General features: G+C 36.6%; 2 protein-coding genes and 1 pseudogene across 2 annotated transcripts; 2 read left to right on the top strand and 1 right to left on the bottom strand.

The window, feature by feature from the left end:
* Nucleotides 1-2,013: 2,013 nt before the first annotated feature.
* Nucleotides 2,014-4,437, top strand: LOC143607132 (uncharacterized). Its single transcript, XM_077082685.1, has 4 exons — nucleotides 2,014-2,205; nucleotides 3,156-3,392; nucleotides 3,492-3,709; nucleotides 4,251-4,437. The coding sequence occupies exons 1-4, from the start codon at nucleotides 2,014-2,016 to the stop codon at nucleotides 4,435-4,437; spliced, it is 834 nt and encodes a 277-aa protein (XP_076938800.1).
* A 1,118-nt stretch (nucleotides 4,438-5,555) lies between these two features.
* Nucleotides 5,556-8,235, bottom strand: LOC143607131 (guard cell S-type anion channel SLAC1 pseudogene; annotated as a pseudogene).
* Nucleotides 8,236-10,116: 1,881 nt separating this feature from the next.
* LOC143607130 (uncharacterized) lies at nucleotides 10,117-13,649 on the top strand. The gene is made up of 5 exons (XM_077082683.1): nucleotides 10,117-11,782; nucleotides 11,858-12,002; nucleotides 12,701-12,845; nucleotides 12,931-13,152; nucleotides 13,249-13,649. The coding sequence occupies exons 1-5, from the start codon at nucleotides 10,117-10,119 to the stop codon at nucleotides 13,528-13,530; spliced, it is 2,460 nt and encodes an 819-aa protein (XP_076938798.1). The 3' UTR covers nucleotides 13,531-13,649.
* Nucleotides 13,650-20,110: the final 6,461 nt, after the last annotated feature.

Raw genomic sequence — 20,110 nt, 5'->3', positions numbered from 1 at the left:
TTTACCGGGAACGCCAAGCCACTTAGATGCCAACATGGGCCCCGATAATGTCAACATAGTTTGGCCTGAGTAGTGGTGGGGCCACATTGCGGTCGCGATACCGCTTAACTGAGAAAGTCGCCGTTCAAAAAAAAAAAACGTACGACTATTTACTTTCTAGCATTAAATATATCATTTATTTTAGTGCAAGTTAGCTTTGAAGAACATTAAATAACTTTACTCGCCAACTTTGGTCTTGAAATGTGTCAGTGTCACATAACTCAAAAGGGGTGCATGCTTGACGACTATAACTCATACGTGTCACTAACCGATGCGATTTCACCGTCCATGAGTCACAGAGTTGCTTCCACGTTAAATTCTGCTGGTGAATTAACGGCAATAAAACAATAACTTTTACGATTTTACAAACATTTTAAGACCGACGTAGTATGCCAATCGTTCATACTGGTTTTTAACGTTTTAGGCTTGACTCATCTAAGAACATCATTAAGAAGAAAAGTCATCACTATGGCCCATGGGGAAAACACCATTAAATTGGATTTCAAGCCTGACTTCAAAGATTCTAAACCTTAACTATCACCTCATATATTGTATAATTTTGCAAAGGTAAATTGGATTTTAAAAATCCTATTTTTTTGCAGTTGGTCGATAATATTCCCACCTTAGAAGCTGCCACCAACTTTCAGACTAACTGTTTTTCATTGGACACCAGTTAAAAAAAATTAACGTTGTTAAGTTTTTTTTCAAATTTCAAACTGATATTTTAGGGTTTTTGATTGAAATGAGGATACAAGACGATTGATGTGAAACTTATCTCGAAAAAATGCTCCAAACGACGAAACGGTGCTCCAATTCATGTGTTTAAACTTCCAAATAACAAAAATCAAGCCGCATAGAGCACCGTTTCGAGGTAAGTTTTACATTAATCTATTCGTATCCTTATTCCGATCAAAAGCCCTAAAACATCAATTCAAATTCAAAGAAACTTAATGGCGTTAACTTTTTCTAACGAAAGTTTAACGAAAACAATTAGTATAAAATGTAAAACAGTGACAGCTATTTTCTAAAATAAGATTATTATACCTGTCAATTAATAAAAGATGAAAATTTTGACTTTTACAAATTTGAATATTTCCAATATAACAAATATTTAATAATTATACTATATATAAATGTAAACCTATAGCTGCAGTAGAAAGTATGATGGTCCAATTAGTGGATGTTACGTGGCAGCCACTAAGTTTATTTCTTTTTAATATTTCAAAATCTGTTTTAAGTATTTATTTATTTAGAAGTAGTTAAAGTGACAAAAAATGAAGCTATTGTGGTGGTGTTGCTATAATGTTGTAACCCAGATGTTTCGGGTTCGAGCCTTATCCAAGCTGGTTTTTTATATATATTTTTTTTATGGTTTTCTTTTGTTTTTTCTAAATAGATTTCATACAAGATCAAACAACAAAAAAGTAAGGTGGTGTGCTGTTTCGTTTTTTACTTTGTTTTAAATACGTTATTTTGAGGAGTTATTTTTGGGCTTTAGTTTTGCTAACGTAAAAAACGTAGCTGATACCAACCAAATCGCGGCAACTTACGGAAACGACGCCCGGCCAACAGAACAGCCCGGCGCAACGCGCCGAGTAACAACCTAGTTTATACAATTTTGATAAATATATATTTAATTCATAACTCGTACAATGAATATGATCATGATGGGCCTATGTTAAAAGTAACAAAACTGATTTCCATTCAATTACTCTTAATCTCGGCTGCCTGCCAGTCTCAGTTTCCATTTCCATTCCTCGTATACAAACATACATCACCGCTTGTATTCATCGTCCGGCATGTTTCCCAGTTCCTCATCGTACCTTCCGATCTTATTTAACTAACCATCATGTATTTAAATTTTCGTCTGCTTCCTCAAATTTCGTTTTAAGTTTCATCGCCCAGAATTTGACGGATACATTCAAGATTTTAAATATTCAATTTGAATATTTGATTGATTAAAATTTTGTTACGATGATTCATGGAAACGAATATGAGATATTAATAGAACGTGACAGTGACAGAGGCAATGGTAGTAATGGTGGTGATGGTGGTTGTGTTTGGTGGTCACTTTGGCGGTGGGCAAAGCTAGTTTTTATTATTATTTTCGTGGTGGTTTTGGGTGGCTGCTTTGTTATATGGATCGGCCCTTTTCTCATGAATAAGGTACAAAATTAATATTTCATTTATTGTGTAATGTAATGGTTTCTTTATTATTGGCACACACTTTAGCGTGTTGGACGTAATTTCGGACTCCATGTAACAAGTTGGGACCAATATTGGCAAGACGGTTCCTAGCTAATTGTTTTGTAATTATAGCAGGTAATGTCTTGGCTAGCAAGTTAGGTTAGTCTATGTAAACCGAGTTATGGTTAGATGCTAAAATTTATAAGATACACGAGTTAGGGTTGAGAGATTGTAATCAGTTTTTTAAGTTATATTTTTTGATTAATATAAACGAGAGTTAGTCGTTTAGTTCGTGTTCGTTTATCCATTGGGACTTGAGAGCAGTGCCAATGTAATGCATGGGGAAACGCAACACACTAGCAGGGCGAAGTTTAGTTAGGCCCGGGATGGCCCGGGCTCCTCTCTTTTTTTTTATGCCTAGTGGTGTAAATTTACCTGTTTTCGTCCGAAAATTTTTTATACGTAGTGTAAATGTACCCATTTTCAACTTAAAATTTGAGCCTGGCCTTGCGTTTATGAATTTTTTAATACATTTTGAGTGCGGACCCCCCGACGAACTTGCATAGACATAGACATTGGTAGGTATCATATAGATTTGAAGGCTTAATAAAAGTTTAAAATATAAAAACGATTTTGAGCATTTAGTTAAAACAGAAAATTGACTGTTTACATAATTAGATTTCTAAAGGAATTTTGTTACTAATTGTAATAACTACATAACTGAAGTTTTAGTCTAAATCATTTACTTTATTGTGTTTAATTTAATCGCATAATTAACATATGCGTGTAAAAAGATATTTAAGTTAGTCAAATTCGTAAAAGACAATTTTGCGCCTTTACATTGACAATCTCGTCATCCTCAAATGTATTGTAATATAGTATAGATGCGTAGAATTATGAACATGAAAACTTATATCAATGGTTTTCAGGAAGTGATACCGATTTTAAACTGGGAGACGAAGACATTCAAGAAGCCAATTCTAGCCATCCTAATAGTATCTTCGGTTGCATTACTCCCAACGATCTTTTTACCGTCCACACCGTCAATGTGGGTGGCTGGAATGACATTCGGTTATGGTTTCGGGTTTCTGCTAATCATCGGTGGTGTAATCATTGGCACGTCTCTTCCTTACTTCATCGGATCACTGTTTTACCACAAAATCGAAGTGAGTGTTTTAACTGTTGTACTGTTTTCATATGATTACATTTGTTTTATGATTATGGGTTTTTAAAAATATTTTTGTCGGTTTTTTTATGTTTTGTAGGAATGGTTGGAAAGGTTTCCGAAGAAAGCTTCGATTTTGAGGTTAGCGGGTGAAGGGAACTGGTTTAATCAGTTTAAAGCTGTGATACTGTTGAGGATCTCACCGTTTCCGTATGTGGTGTACAATTACTGTGCTGTGGCAACTGGTGTTAGGTTCGGTCCGTACTTGTTTGGGACTTTGGTTGGAATGGTTCCTGAAATATTCGTTGCTATATACACGTAAGATTTCTTTTCTTTCTAACCTGAATACGACTCAATACATTTATTCGTGTCAAATAAATTGTTCTGACCAACAGGGGCTAAGGTTAGCGACCCCCCCCCCCTGTTTTTTTCGCAGTGGTGTAAATTTACATGTTTTCGCCCTAAATTTTTTTACTTAGTGTAAAGTTACCCGTTTTTTACTTAACATTTGAGCCTGGCCACGCGCGTTTATGAATTTTTTAATACATTCTGAGTCCCCCCCCCCCCCCCCCCCGACGAACTCGTCCAAGCTTCGCCACTGCAGTGACCAACACATTTAAAATTTGTTTAAATTTACACAACCAATGTAACTTAAACGGGTTGACTAGTTGAACTTATAATGTGTGTATTTTTATTTTATTTAACGGGTTGGCGGGCTCAACTTATAATATATATGTATATATATATATATGTTGCTAGAATATGTTTTGTTTAATTATACGGATTAACATGTCAACCAAAACACGAACTGTTTATTAAACTATGCTTAAATGTATTTTGGATATGGTGGTGATTTCAGGGGTATAATGATAAAAACACTGGCGGATGCATCAAATGAAAAACGAATGATTTCAGCGCAACAGATTGTATGCACGGTGGTTGGGTTTCTTTTAACGGTGATGACAAACATTGGAGTGGCAGTTTATGCAAAAAGACGGCTGAGTAAGTTGCAGAAAGAGGAAGAACAGCAGCCATTATTGCAGTAACAAAACATGTTCCGCCATGAACTCACATAGTATATTTGCGAATAACATGGTTCCGAACCGGACATAGGATATGCAGCAGCTAACAAAACAAATCTCTTCTTTCTAGTGAATTTGTTCGCAATAAATCGTAAATGTCCAGCCACTGTGTTTGGCTTTAGTCTGTAGAAAGAATTGTCCATGTAAGTATAAAATTTAAACTGATTTATTTGTTAATTGGGTACAAGTATGAATTTGTGAGCAATGTTAGGCAGTGTTGCAAAAATCACTAGTCGGGCGGTGGGGTGGGGACTAGGGATTAATCGGGATTAATCAGATCGGACTTTAACGTATAATTTTCAGTTTAATATATACATACATTTTTATATGTAATTTTCATTTTTATATATACACAAACGCATTTTGGCCGGAAATTGGCTGGAATCTCGCTGGAAACTGCTGATTTTGGTCGGAATCTCACCGGAAACCACCGATTTTGGCCAGAACCTCATCAGAAAAAGCCAACTAAGTTTGATTAATCCTGATTTTGGTCGGATTTGATCATTGACCGACTAGCCCAAAATGAATCAGTGTGGTGGGGACTAGCGAATAATCGCTGTAAAAATCCCGATTAGGCGCTGATCGATTATTAATTGGCGCCTAGTCGGGATTTTTACAACACTGATGTTCGGAAACAACTTCGGTTTAAATCCATCTTGATGTTGCTGTGATCATTTTGCTTATTGCGATCATGGTAAAAGCTCGTGAGCCGTAGCATTGTGATGATCGTTTCGCTTATTGCAACTCCAGGAAAAGCTCGTTAGAGCACTCAAGTCAAACGGAGCCTCAAATAAATCATAGCATCATCTGTTTATCACCAAATTTTGTTAACTTTCTGCATACTGTTAAATGCTTTAGTTATTTTTGTACTTCCTGCATTTAGCTCATTTCGGATTGGTGATCGGCGAAACTTGTTGCAGATCCACATGAGGTTACAATAGAATTATATTCGCCTATTCGCATTTGATCAATGATCATATCAGCTTTGTTCAGTTTCAATACATTCATACTAAAATCACAAGCCATAGATTGATTCAATATCCTATATGAATTGCATAATTTAATATCCTTTAATATCCTCTTCACCCTTGCTCATTCTCCGGTTCCTGCTTATCACCCGAACCATTCTTCCTGATCGAAACCAGCGACTGCTTTGCCCAACGCTTCAGATTCATAGGCTTCTTCCCTCTCATGTGCTTTGTAGTAGTGATTGCAATAGCAAGATCATTAGGAAACAACGTCTGCCACACAAACGCGTGTAGTAACGTAGACACAAACAACACAAACACCATGGACGATGAAAGAAACGATAACGTCAACGCGATGCCCTTGCTTGGAACGCCAGGGTTGTATTCCGCATACTTGATCGATGTGATCGATATCGTAGTCATTGGGAACGTGTAAGACCACCATGCGACTGAAAACCTGCGTAGTGCAATTCATTAGTTAATGCGTCTTGATAACTTAATAAGTTAATAGCTATTCGTCAAGGAATTGGTATTACTTGAATCCTAAGAAGAAATTGATGCGTACGATGAGCAAAAGATAGAGGAATAACGCGATGAAGTAGCAAGTCCTTGCGGAGCCGTCAAATTCACCGTATATAGCCTCCCAAGCGATACTAGCAGCCGATGGAGCTGCGATAAACATTGAATAAACCGGATGTAACTCTTTAGGTAACGCCACACTCGTCGGCAGCCTTTGATACAAAGTCACAAACAGCACAAGATAATGTGCGAACCCGACCGCCCAAAGAAACTTTCCCGGCTCTTTCCACCCAACTCTTGCAGCCAAAACCGCGCCAACGAAGTTTCCCACAACGGATAAATGAGAAGACGGGTTAGCCACTTTGCAGAGACGTCGCTTGCCTCCAGATAGCCACTGGCCATAGATTTTGAGCTCGAGGAGGAAATACGGGATCATGAAAGCACACCATAACGCGGGGTGAAGCGGCTTTTGTGCTAGCATAGGTGGAGCCCCTATGGTTAAAAACATGCATACCACCCATGGTGCGAAAAAGAAGTTGATTCGCACCGGGTGGAAGAATTCTCTTCGGATTGCTTCGAAGTAGAATATGCATTTGAGAAGGTATGTAATGGTGACACACACGAGCACGGTTAGCGCTAAGATCCAAAGAACAAGGTTGATGTGTGGTGGAATGTGTAGAAACTTTGTGGCTGGGCTGATTGCAAGATTGTGCCATAGGATTGCTTGGCTGCTCAATCCTAAGCACATCCCGAAACAACCGATCGGAAACCGAAGCAGAAAGGGCCATTTTTTGTCTTTTGGTAGAAGTATGTCTTCAGTATCCTGCAAAACCAAAGTTTATTAGAGATTAGTTTTGACAGATTATGACTGAAATTAATGACTTAAGTTAGTGAAACTTGTTAACTTATTATTAGTGTTAACATATAGAAATCTAACTCGGGCCGTGGGCTAGAGTTGATTTTAAATTGCTTGCATCAAGAGTGCGGCACAGCTTGTTGCCCGTCTGCCTGCCACTTTATTGTAATCGTTTTGAGTTTAATGAAAACCGATCAGTTTTGTTCGAATATCTTATATTTTAGTATTTAAAAGTTAACAAATTAAAATTTTTTCTCTAAATACTTTTTCGGGTGTTTTTTAATAACGAACCCCTCGCAAATGTGTGCGCTTCCCACAGCATCAGCTTTTGGGATCAAACGCGTTGGGGGCGTCACACGCTTTTTAAAACCAAGGTTTAAAGACAAATAAACTCAAATTATGTAATACACTAATATGTTGTTTAATCATCCATCTCGTTAAATATTTCGTTAGTGTATTATAGAATAGATAAACTCTGTTAGAAAGTTCTGTTAGTGTAGCCAGGGTGCAAAATGTAAGTAGATGATAGTTTGTGTAAAAATTGTAATTAGGAATATTAGAAACGATACGAAGGTTTTATTTGGTTAACCGTCGCAACCCTTGCTAGATTAACTGCCGGAGGCTATAAATACCTCCGGCCACCACCATCGTAATCATCCGTTTCAATACAAAATCAATAATACAATTTCGTTCTTGTTGTTATTTACGCATTATCATGTTTTAATCGATCTTGAGGCCTTCATAATAGTCTAATACTAATAATCTAATAATATTCTATATTTAACAAAACTTAAAAAGTACCTTGACTTGATCAAGTTCAGGTCCAGTAAGAGCAGCAAAGTATCTACCAGCAGGCACACTTTTATTAACAGTTTCATCAAGAAGCCCAACACCCTCCTCACCATTAATATTCTTCTGAAACTGATCAAACCCGCTTTCCTTTCTCAACGGCAACATGAACGAGTATTGTTTCCCAAGCGTTGACTTCGTTCTAAACAGATTAAAATCACCTTTCTTGTAATTCGCCTCGGCCCCATGAGACGTTCCAAAGCCACTAAAACTCCTTCCACTCCTCGGAAGCGATTTCATCTCATTATCATTCGCTTTGTTAAGCTTTGACACGCCCGTTTCTAGCGAAACTTGCCTGCTGAAACTAGTGTGTGGGGTGTTTCTTTTGCCTTCGCGAAACTTCATCATTTGTGGCTGGTTTAGTCGTTTCTCGGGTGGTTTTTGACCAGCCACTTTATTATTATTATTATGATTATTACTATTGTTATGATTATGATGATGATGATGATGATTAGCTTGTTGTTTCATCTCCTCCACGTCGTCGTCTTCTTCCTCTTCTTCGGGCACCGTTTCATGGATATCAACAAAATGGTTTAATGTTTGGTTTTGAGCATTTCTTTCCTTAACCATTTCTTGGTGCTTTAAAGTTTAAACAACAACAAAACAGTTTTAATATATGTTTTGTTTTGATATGTTTTAGGATGTTTTATACTTTTATAGTATGTACATTTGACAAACACAAGGCTCATAATTTGTGTGATTTCACATGTATACATGAGTTGGATTCATGCTTTTGGGGTGTCACGAGAAGTGGTTAATCTTGTGGTGTGTTTTTGTGTTGGTTGTAAAGGGTGGCTTTTTGAAAGGTGTCTCGTGAGAGAAGAGAGCCACCTTAAAATGATTTGCTTTTTGTACCACCGTTTTGTTCTAAGACAGCTTAGGTTTGTTTATTGTTTTGACTTTTGGTTGGTCAAAATGATAATTTTCTTGTATCATGTGAACTTTAGTGCAAGTGGAACTTGAGAAGAAATATTGAGGGCCTTGCAAATTCATATTTTTTAAAATATAAGAAAGTATGCTTTTTTATGGCATAAGAAAGTATATGTAATTAGATTTTTAAATTTGATTGGTCATGCAATAAGAAGCAGGGCTGCTGGACTGGCCAATCATTTTGAGAGTCTGAAATGAATAAAAAAATAGGGCCTCTTTGAATCATTCACTAACAAGCATCAAACATTAGCATTTGACCAACCACCTCAATCTATCACAACCTCTTTGAATCTATTCTTGACTCATAAGAAACCAGGTGTTTTTATGTCTCCAATCGTCTTGCATAGAACAACTTCGTTTACTATTAAAATATTTGTTATTTTGGGTTATCCAACTACACCAATAAACCATCCTTGCATTTTGTTCCTTAAATGAATGGAAAACAAATGAAATGGAAGGAAAGAAAAAAATATTGTGTTTTAAAGGTTTTTTTAAAGAAAGAAAAAAAATAAAATAGAAAAAAATTATGTTCTTGAGTTAGATAAATGAAAAATAATAGAAAAATCTAGGAAAAGAAAATTTTCTCATTCTTTTCTTTTATATTAGTCAAGTAGCTCGAGAACACAACGTTAAAATAGGCTCCAAAAAAGAGAGAACTGACATTTTCGTCACTGTGGTTTGCTCCTTTGGCCAACTTTGTCCAAAAAATTATTTTCAATCATTTCCGTCCTCGTGATTTTATTTTCTTGCCATTTCATTCCTAATCACTAACTCCGTTAGTTCTAGTCTATTAAGTTAGTACGAAATAACAAAAATACCCTTTTGATTAATAGAGTAACCCGCCATTTCTGTCCAAAAAATTATTTTCAATCATTTCTGTCCTTGTGGTTTCATTTTATTGCTATTTCATTTCAAATCACTAACTCCGTTAGTTCTAATATGTTAAACTAGTATAAAATAACAAGAGTACCCTTTTAATTAACAAAGTAAACTATCATTTTTGTTCTCATGGTTTGCTCACTTTTAGCCACCTCCATCCAAAACGAAGTTATTTTTTGCTCACTTTTGATTCAGTTAACCAGTTTAAAACCGGTTTTGATTAAAAAAATCACAAACATGTCTCAAACCTACGGTTTTATTCCATTCCGAACCGGTTCTGTTTCGATTAAATTTTCGGGTGTTGATTTGCCCACCACGAGAATTTAGGGCTCGTTTTCCCCAACTACCATTTACCTGACGGATGAGTGAACCAACAACGACGGCCATGGATTCCGGTCACCGGAGCAACCAATTAGCTTCATAATTAGTACTCGCCTACTATCAATACAACTTTCAACTTCTCGTACGTTTAATTTCTTCCAATTTCATTTAATTTCCAGTTAAAATCACAATTTATTCATTCTGCTTATAATTCTGAGCCTTAATTGTTTGGAAACCCTAATTCATACATTTATATAATTAATATGATATTATTGCTTGCATATTTGATTGAATCAGTTATTATTATAATTTGTAGGTCAAATGGCCAAACAAAGTCAACCATTCTTCCTTGAAGAATGGATTAAAACAAACAGCAGCACTGGTAATAATAATAATAATAATAATAATAATAATAATAATAATAATAATAATAATAATGCTGCACAATCTGCACCGCAATCGGCTCGGGCCATAGTCCAGGCATGGGCTGATCTTAGGGAATCACTCAACCAAAAATCATTCACTCAACAGCATTACCAGTCTTTACAAACTTTAATTAGCTCCGGGACCTCGCTTTATGTCGCGGAACCGCAAGTTAAAGTTATAAATTCTGTTTTGTCGGCTTCGGACCTGTCTTTGCCTTCCGAATCGTATCCGCTTTTTCTCAGACTGTTGTATATATGGATTAGGAAGGCGTCGAAACATTCTGTTGCGCTTGTAAATTCTTCGGTAAATGTTTTGTTTCGACTGTTTTCGTCGCAGTCGGGTTCGAATAAGAGCGCGTTGTTCTTCACTGAAGGGATTCTTCTTCTTGGTGCGTTTACGTTTGTGCCCGCGGTGTCTGAAGATACGAGAACGCGTTGTTTGGATTTGTTTTGTAAACTGATTGAACAAGATTATAAGTTGGTTTCTTTGTTTGATGATCTTGTCCCGAGCGTACTTGCTGGTATCGGTTATGCTTTATCTTCGTGTGGGAGTATTCACTTTGTTCGGATTCTTGACTCGTTATTTGGAATTTGGAGTAAAGAAGGCGGGCCCACGAGTAATGTGCTACACGGCTTGATGATACTGCATCTTGTTGAATGGGTTCTTTATAACTGTATCCAATCACAGTCATTCGAGAAGATTGCCATTTTCTCGCGAGAGATTCTAGAAGCTTCTAATCCACGATACGCCCCGTTTTCTGTTGTTATGGGTGCTGCTGGGGCCCTGCGGGCCTCCAATCGGTCAATATCTACTGGTTTAATGGATTTAAGAAGTTCTGCTGAGAAACGAATTGATATTATTGCTCGTGATTTAGTTTCGAGAAATGTGAATGAAGTTAAAGATAATGTTTTGCTTCAATGCATATCATTAGCTTTAGCTAGAAGTGGTGACGTGGCGTGTAGGGATTCTTTTCTTTTATGTATTTCTTCAGCATTATTAACTGAAATCTTTCCTTTAAGACGGTTTTATTCAAAGATTCTTGAGGTTAATATCAGTTTTAGTAACCTTGGGATTCGTGAAGTTAAAGAACATTTGCAAAGTGTTGTTTTTAAGGAAGCGGGAGTGATTACTGGTGTGTTTTGCAAACAATATGCTCAAGCGAGTGAAAGCTGTAAATCGAAAGTGGAAAATCTTATATGGGACTTTTGTCAAGATGTGTACATGTCACATCGCCAGGTGGCGTTGATGCTTCAAGGGAAACATGAAGAGCTGATTCAAGATTTGGAGAAAATAACCGAGCCTGCCTTTCTTATGGTTGTGTTCTTTGCTTTGGCTGTTACTAAACAGAAGTTGGTACCTGATGTATCTAGAGAAGTCCAGTTGGATATATCGGTTAAGATATTAATATCGTTTTCGTGTTTGGAGTATTTTCGACGTATGAGATTGAATGAATATATGGATACAATTAGGGCTGTTGCTGGTAGTGTTCAAGAGGATCATATGGCTTGTGTTTCTTTTGTTGAATCCATACCTTCATATGCTGATTTGACCAAAGTTCATGGTAAGTATTATATAATTATATTACTATTCATTTCTTAATTACTCATGTAATATATATATATTTTTTGGATTATAGTTTCTTCAAACAAAATGGAGTTTACATGGTCTAAAGATGAAATGCAGACTTCTAGAATCTTATTTTATATGCGTGTGATTCCAACTTGTGCCGATGGCATACCGACTTCAGTGTTCAGAAAGACTGTGGCTCCCATTCTTTTCTTGTATCCATGATATATAATTTTTTTTACACATATACTAGTTTCTTAAAAACAAATGTATTTCTTTAGTTCATACTTGATAAAAAGTAGGTCTGTAAATGAACTGAACGTTCATTGAACGGTTCGTTAACTGTTCACCAGGAAGTTCGTTCATTTAAAAAACAGACACACACACTAACACAACTTTTTGTGCATTTACTTAAATGGACGAACATGAACAAATGTGTAATCCCTTCATTTACGTTCATGAGCATTCGTTTATGGCCGTTTTATTTATGTTCGTTCATTTATGTTTTTTATGTGTTCATTCGTTTATGTTCGTTTAAACATTCATTCATATTTGTCTATAACTAATATTAATTTGAAATCAATTTGATTTTTATCTAGATGTTTGCTTATTTTGAAATAACGATAATGGTATTTAGACTTTAGTTTCAATATTCGCCCTCAGTTTTTACTCGTGTTGTTTATGTTCATTCAAATATGGTCACTTTTTGTTTTTATGTTTGTGAATCGTTCGTTTAGAATATTAATGAACTAACATAAACGAAAATGAACAAGAACATCCGTTCATTTTGAATGTTCGTGTTCGGTTGAAGTTAAACGAACAAACATGAACAAGCCCCGTTCGGTTCATTTACATGTCTAATAAAAAGTGATGGTTACTCATAGATCCATTTACTTAACACATGCGATACCAGATACATGGGACACCCAAATGGGAAAGTGACCCGAGCCTCACATTCAACATTTGTGGCTTTCATTTCTTCCGGGAAAGAGGTTGATAGTGAACGGGTTTTACTTAAGGAGCAACTTGTTTATTATTACATGCAAAGATCATTAGAGGTATCTATCCGTTAATTACAGCTAAAACTATTGATAACCACTTATTATTATTATTATTATTATTATTATTATTTTTAAATTACAGGGATTTCCAGGTGTCACCCCGTTTGAAGGTATGGCTTCTGGTGTTGCTGCATTGGTTCGGTATCTGCCAGCTGGCAGTCCGTCAACTTTTTACTGTGTTCACTCTCTTGTGGAGAAAGCTAGCAGTTTATGCAGTGAATGGAAAGAGTTGAATGATGAGCTGGAGCCTTGTAAGAAGCTTCTAGATTTATTACTAAGACTTCTCTCATTGGTCGATATACAGGTAATTAAGATTTAAGTTTAAGCCTGTATTTTCAAAATTTGACTTTTGTGGTCAACACGGGTTTTAGATTTGACTTTTGTTGTCAACTGTGTTTAGGTATTGCCAAGTTTAATGAAGCTGTTGGCGCAGTTGGTTGTGCAACTACCGGAAGATGGTCAAAACATGGTGTTAAATGACTTGTATGCTCAAGTGTCGGATTCAGATGATGTCACACGCAAGCCGGCTCTTGTTTCTTGGGTGCAGTCTTTATCTTACTTCTTGTCTCAGGCTGCTATCAATAGTGCAACCAAACGGGACCCGCAGGTTGAAAGTTCGGGTGCAAAATCTTGGAGTAAGGGTAGATTGCTCGGTTTGAATAGGATTTTCGCACGAATGTAAGATATTTGATGGGTTTTTGGTATTGTGGAGTAAGTTATATCTTATGTTGTATTTTGAAATTTGTTACGTATTGAAGTGTATATAATGTTATAGGTTGTAGTTGTATACGTTAAAAATACTCATTTTTACCTGTTTGATGTCTTATCTTCTTAAGCCAACTTTTCTGTTTGACCTGTTTGAGATAAGTAATAGCCATGCATTGTCTAGATTGTTATAAGTAGGCATGTAACGAGTCTCATGAGTAAGTGATATTATCTAATTGCTTATGATTTTACTGACCATTTAAATGAGATGATTATACATTTCAAACATTTATCAAGTCACTGCCATATAGATAAAATGAGACATTAATTGACTAGCCCATGTGTAATGGAGGGATTTTCACTAACCATTTCCACCGTCAACCTCCAAGGTTCTCTCCTTCTTTGTCGCTCTCCCTCAACGGTGCCCCATGCTGATGACATGGTAGTGGGTGGCGGCGCCCACTACGCTTGGTCTAAACAAGTTTTACAAAAGGAGCATCAAGTCACGGGTAATAAATTATTATTATTAACTAATGCACAACCCAACACTATAACTTGGTAACGGGGCGGTGTAATTCTTAATATCAACGGTATTTTGGTTAATTCACATTCAAAGAAAAAGCAAAAATCACCCATGTGGTCAACACCGTTAAAGGGAGGGGGTTTTCTTACCGGGTTGGGTTTCATGATGTAAATGACCGATTTTAACGGTACAAACTAACGGGAGATCTATAGGTATTTCACAATTCTCAACTGATAGATATTTAGCTTTCGTCTACAATGTTTTACTGATGCAAGTTCATTTGAGTGTCTAAAATAGGGCTTATTTTCGCCTTCAAGTTTGTTTAATATGACTTGTATAGTTCATGTTACATCTGGTTTTTATGGTTCCTACCTACAGAGGTAGAGCGTGTTTGGTTCACTTAAAAAACACCTTTTAAGTGAACCAAACGTCAGTGAACAATTCGTGAACCATTGGGCGGGAAGTTTTATGTTCGTTCGTTTAATAAATGAAAATTTTCAATTGATTAGTTAAACAAACGAACATGAACAGAGCCCCCGTTCGTTCAACTATGTTCGTGAACGTTCGGTAATGTGTTCGTTGTTCATGAAAGTTTTGTACATTTATTTATTTTATCTAAACATTTTATATTCTTTAATTTATTGCCTCTAACATAAAATAAGAAATCATATTCTCACATCGTTTTTGCATTGTTTGCATTTCCTTTCTCATCATTCATGTTGATGCATACATCGACCTCAATCTCTAGGTTCCGCTAATTTCATTTGTGTTCGTGAACACTTTCATTCCCTTAACGAACGAACATGGACATAAAGTCTCCTTCGGTATGTGTTCGTGAACACATTATTTCCTTAACAAACGAACATGAACAAGGCCTTTTTCGTGTTCGTTCGGTTCGTTTACACTCTAAGTTTCAGAGTCATGTTGAACTGTGGTTTAGGGATTACCTCTTAGTTAGTCAGGCCTCTTAATGGTTCAGCACAAGATTGCCAAACAACCCCGTCCCGTAGTTGTTACTATTGACCATCTGGTTTTATTTGCACCTGCCTTCAGCGACATACATATGTTATGATTATTGAAAAGTTTCTAAACCGGTGCGCGATCGGTTTAGAAACTCAACATCCACCAAATGACACCTCGCATGATGTAAGTCAACGTAACAAATCCCACGAAGACCCGACACTGCAGCAAGCAGACCAGCTAAATATCTGTCAGTTGAGAATTGTGAAATACCTTAGTTATTTTTATCTTGGATGTTTAAATTGTAGGCAACTATAATATTTTGTGCATCCTGACTTTTATTATGAATGAGAATGGCTGTGGTTATATTTAAACTAATGTATATAAGTTTGATCCAGGGTATTTGTTTGCACTTCTTTATACTTGTGCATTTGTCCTATAATTATTTTAAGTTAAATAATTATAGGGCAAATGCACAAGTATAAAAGTAAGTAAGTTTATATGAAGATTAATTTGAAATTCATTGACTATGATCAATGCAGTTGTAACTATTGACCATCAATGAGTAATCAGCAAGCAACGAATAAGCGAGCTGGAAAGCAGGTTCCTTTTGCACTGTTGTTAGCGGTTATAGAACCACAACTTGATAAAGATAGAGCTATGCAACTTCAGGGCCTATATGCTCGATTAAGGGTATGGTAATTTATTTATTTTTAATGTTGTTTGTTGTGTTATATGTTTTATGAACCTATAATTATGCTAAATGTGTATGTTATTCTCAGAGCAATAATATTAATAACGAAGAATTTTTTGGGCACGTGCGAAGTCTTGTAGGAGATCGTATGATTAAGATGGCAGTCTATAAATTACAACAAGGGCAGGTAAAGAACTCTTACTTTCATAGATATGATCAGCAGATGAACAGAAGCCTAGCAAACTGGGTGGTTCGGATCACAAGTCAAAACATGTTCGAGCCAATATGGGTTCTAAGAAAATTGAGTCCGGGTCATAACGGTTCGTTTTGAAAAACATCAATTTGGTTCAGGTGAAAACGGTCAAAATGGAGTCGGGTTGAAATGAGTCGTTTTAGAAAAAGTACAAAAGTAGGTTCACCCGTTGACTAATTTAAGGAAACCCAGATGGATCCCTTAATTGATTTTTAGATGACCCAAATGAACCCATATACAATTTATTTTTGTCCAAATCAACTAGGGTTGTAAGCGGACCGAACCAAACCAGACAAGACCGTGTCCGTGTTCGTCTGTTAAGCTTTTGTCAGACAAACGGACGGTTCACGAACACCCTACAAACAAAAATTCGTGTTCGTGTCTGTTCATTAAGGAATTGAGTTTGTCTGTGTCCGTTTGTTAGTATTGTAAACGGATGCTAACGGACACTAATGACAACAAACACTAATGGACACTGATGAACGTTAATGGACAAACAAACATAAGCATATCAAAATACTTAACATAAACACAAATGAACATTACACCACATGATATCCAAAATTACTTAAAACTTAGCATAGTAACCAAACAAATAATTACATCAAAATAATGTTTTGGTGTTCAAAATCCACAAACTTTCAACACACAACACTATTAAACAAGCGCGGCCTTTGTCCGTGTTCGTCCGTTAAGCTTACCGAACAAAAAAATTTTGTCCGTGTCCGATTCGTTTATTAAACGGACGAGCATAAACGGATGTCCGGTTCGCTTACAGCCCTAAGAAGTTTTTTTGCTTTCACAAAGTCGAAGGCGGGTGATGGCTCAGCTGGGCGCGGGTCTGTTTTTGTGCATTTTATTTCTGAACTTGATGAATCTGAGAAATCTTGTTCCTCTTTGTCAAAGCAAACTAGACAAGTCGCGAGTGGCATTGGCACTGGTGCGGCTGGGAAGTCAGTGCGCGGAATAGAACATGAAGAGAAGGATGTGGGTAAGGGAGATGTTGAAGGGCCTATGGTTGCGGGAGGTGTGCTTATTGGCGCTAAAAAACCAGGTGAACGAAAGGTGGGTGCTACTAAGGACTCTTCTGCAGGCTCTCCTGATACAAGCAAAAGGGAGCTGGCTTTTCGTTCAAAGTCGTCTGAACATAAAAAGAGGAAAGTGTCGGACATGATGCAAGACTTCAAGGAGAAGAGAAAAATCAAGCTAGCAGCATTGGCGGGTGAGCGCTTTGTCCAGTTTATTTTCTTTCTTATATATTTATATGTGCTTTGTACACTATCTAATCGTTTTAGGTGATCGGGAGGTCGTGAAAGCAGATATTGTGAAGCCTGATAATCTTTTACCTCTCGCTGCTGTAAAGGGAGTTGGACGTTCTGCTTGGGTCGATATGATGGTGGCAGAGCGAAATGAGCATGTGGCGTATGTTAATAATATGGAGAAGCTTGTAGACCATTATAAGGTTAAAGAACAGAATTTGACCAACAAACTTAATGTGTCCCGAAAGGCATTGGAGGAGAAAGAAGAGCAGTTGAAGCAGCGTGAGGCGGATCTGGCCCGCTTGAAGGAAGAGAGACGCTGGCTGATAACCAAAGGGATTCCTCGATCATTTGAGGTAATTTGTGGAAGCGTGGAATTCAGGAATGCTATTGCTGAGTTGGCAGCATCGGCGGATTTTGTTGGTCGTCAAGATGGTATGAGGGACGGCATAAAACTTCAACAGGCTGGGAAGCGGATTGAAGATCATGAGTATTATAAAGCTGATGCTGAGGGTGATTTGGCCAACGCGTTTAAGACTTTGAGCGACGTTAGCTTTCCCGTGATGTTGGAGCTGGTCTCGACCACTGATCATGAGGACTTGAGTACTTTGAAGGCGTTACTTGCTAGCCCGATTTATGAAGATGATAATGATGGTGGAGAGCAAAAGGAGTAGTCTTTGTTTTTCATTTGTTCATTTGATGTAACTTTCCAACCATGTGCAGATGTTGATCACTTTATGTAAGCCACCAGACCAGAAATTACACTTTTTTAGTGTTTTTTAGACTTTTGTTGTCAAGAAAACAAGATGACTTTAGATTTGACTTTTGTGGTCAAATGAGTTCAGATAAATAGATAATGCCAACGTTGATGAAACTGTTGGCAGAGTTGGTTGTGAAAGTGTGAAACTGCCAGAAGATGGTCAAAACATGGTACTAAGACGGGTCGTTATGGGGCGGTAAAGGGGGCTTGGTTAACACCGCCGCGGGGGGGGGGGGGGGGGGGGGGTGGGGGGAGGAAAGAGGCTTTAAACACAGGCGCTCAAGGGGAGACGGCCTCACTTTCTCACACACACATGCGTATATATATATGTGTGTGTGTGTTAATGAGGCGGGTAAAAGAGGCTTTTAAACCACGGCGGGGCGTTATGGAGAAGGGCATCGAAGCCCCGTTTCCTACGTGGCGATGACGTAGTGTACAGCCTAAATGAATTGTATGCTCAATTGTCGAATTTAGATGATGTTACTCGCAAACCGACTCTTGTTTCTTGGGTGGAGTCTTTATTTTACCTCTATTCTCGAGTTACAATCAATCGATCAAACCTAATAGAGATTCCACCAATAGCAATGCTATTAGTAGGGTTTAGAGAAAGTTAAATGTATACAAACAGTACATATATCCCATAAGATAGGTAGGTTGGTTCCAGTAAAATCCCCGGATCTAAATCATGATAATCGAGCTACAATCAATAGTGCACCCAAATGGGACCCACAACTTGAAAGTTTTGGTGCAAAATCTTGGAATAAGGACAGTTCAATAGGAATATTGCACGAGTTTTAAAAGTTCATTTCGCCAACTTACCATGGAATTGCTAATTTAATTTTCTAAATGTTGTTATGGCTGGATTATGAACTATAAAGTACGTATATGCGAAGGACGGGATAACCTTCCCATAAGTTTATATAAATATGTTGTAGAAGTACTGCTAGTATAATTTGGTAAAAAGATTGTAGACCTACATATAGACATTCATTTTTCAATAAGTTTAAGATAAGAAAATTCGTATTACAAACATAATTTAGTTGTGGGACTAGTGCTGGTCCGGTGACAAAGATAAAGTCTTTTAAAAACACAAAGGTTAAGTTTGAGTTGTTAGAAAAAAAATTGTCTTTTAAAAAAACATTTGTAACAAGTTTGAAAATTTCTTTAGAGATAATCACAAATATATTATTCTGATTCATAATTTATCAAAATAGTCATGATTTCTTGAAATTACAAATTAATCCGGGCCTGTCAATTATATATATATATATATTTGGTAAAAACGGATTTCAATATAAGGCAACAGATTTGATCTTTTGGAACATATTCGATTATTTTGATGCAACAAATTCATCATGACATAGCAGATCCATGCATCGTGCAAACACTAAGAATTAAGAAAAAAAATATCTTGTCGTGTTTCACAATGGGTTGTCGCTATTGTCAACGATGGCTTATTGGCTTATCCAGGACATCCCACTAAGATGCCGTCGTTGGTAATAAGGTTGCCACGACCCCTTTGTAAAACAACATCAAGATTTTTCCCACTTGTGCTGCATCATACATATAATACTAGGGTATCTCAAATAAAAAAATTCAAACAAGTTTGAATGTATTTATTATAATTTTTAATATTCTTAGTTTTTTGTCCACTATAAATGATCCATCAAATTAATAAACAATGGTGAATACATAAATTTTTGTTTAGGAGGTAAATATGAGTTGGTTAAAATGGGTCGTAGACCGTAGTTCTAAATTTATGTCCATAGCTCCTAATATCCTTATACTAATAAACAAAAAATGTTGTTGTGTGAAGTGGTACCTATTTGGTCTATTTTTGTGCCACTAAGCAAAACATCATTTAACCACTTTAATTGGTTTTTTAAAGTAATAAAAACTTGATAAATTTAGATTGAAATATTATAATTAATGTATTCTCTAGAAAATTTGTTTTTCTTTTATTTTTTTTTTCTAATTTGTTTTCTTTTATTTACAAGTTCTCAAATTTGAAATTAAACTTATTACTATTTCTTAAACTACCTTTATTATAGTAAGTATCCCTTATCTAATCTAACAATACTAATAAAAGAAATCCCATTGCAATCCCA

Source organism: Bidens hawaiensis, unplaced genomic scaffold, assembly GCF_021521415.1.
Source record: "Bidens hawaiensis isolate Kalapana, Puna unplaced genomic scaffold, B.hawaiensis_p1.1 tig00079559_1, whole genome shotgun sequence".
Classification (NCBI taxonomy): Eukaryota; Viridiplantae; Streptophyta; class Magnoliopsida; order Asterales; family Asteraceae; genus Bidens; species Bidens hawaiensis.
This window is presented reverse-complemented; position numbering and strand designations above follow the sequence as displayed.

Coding starts and splice junctions, on each gene's coding strand:
- LOC143607132 (XM_077082685.1), top strand. CDS start 2,014: ATGATTCATGGAAACGAATATGAGATATTAATAGAACGTGACAGTGAC. Junction 2,206..3,155: donor GCCCTTTTCTCATGAATAAG/GTACAAAATTAA, acceptor AATGGTTTTCAG/GAAGTGATACCGATTTTAAA. Junction 3,393..3,491: donor TGTTTTACCACAAAATCGAA/GTGAGTGTTTTA, acceptor TATGTTTTGTAG/GAATGGTTGGAAAGGTTTCC.
- LOC143607130 (XM_077082683.1), top strand. CDS start 10,117: ATGGCCAAACAAAGTCAACCATTCTTCCTTGAAGAATGGATTAAAACA. Junction 11,783..11,857: donor TGATTTGACCAAAGTTCATG/GTAAGTATTATA, acceptor TTTGGATTATAG/TTTCTTCAAACAAAATGGAG. Junction 13,153..13,248: donor TCTCATTGGTCGATATACAG/GTAATTAAGATT, acceptor AACTGTGTTTAG/GTATTGCCAAGTTTAATGAA.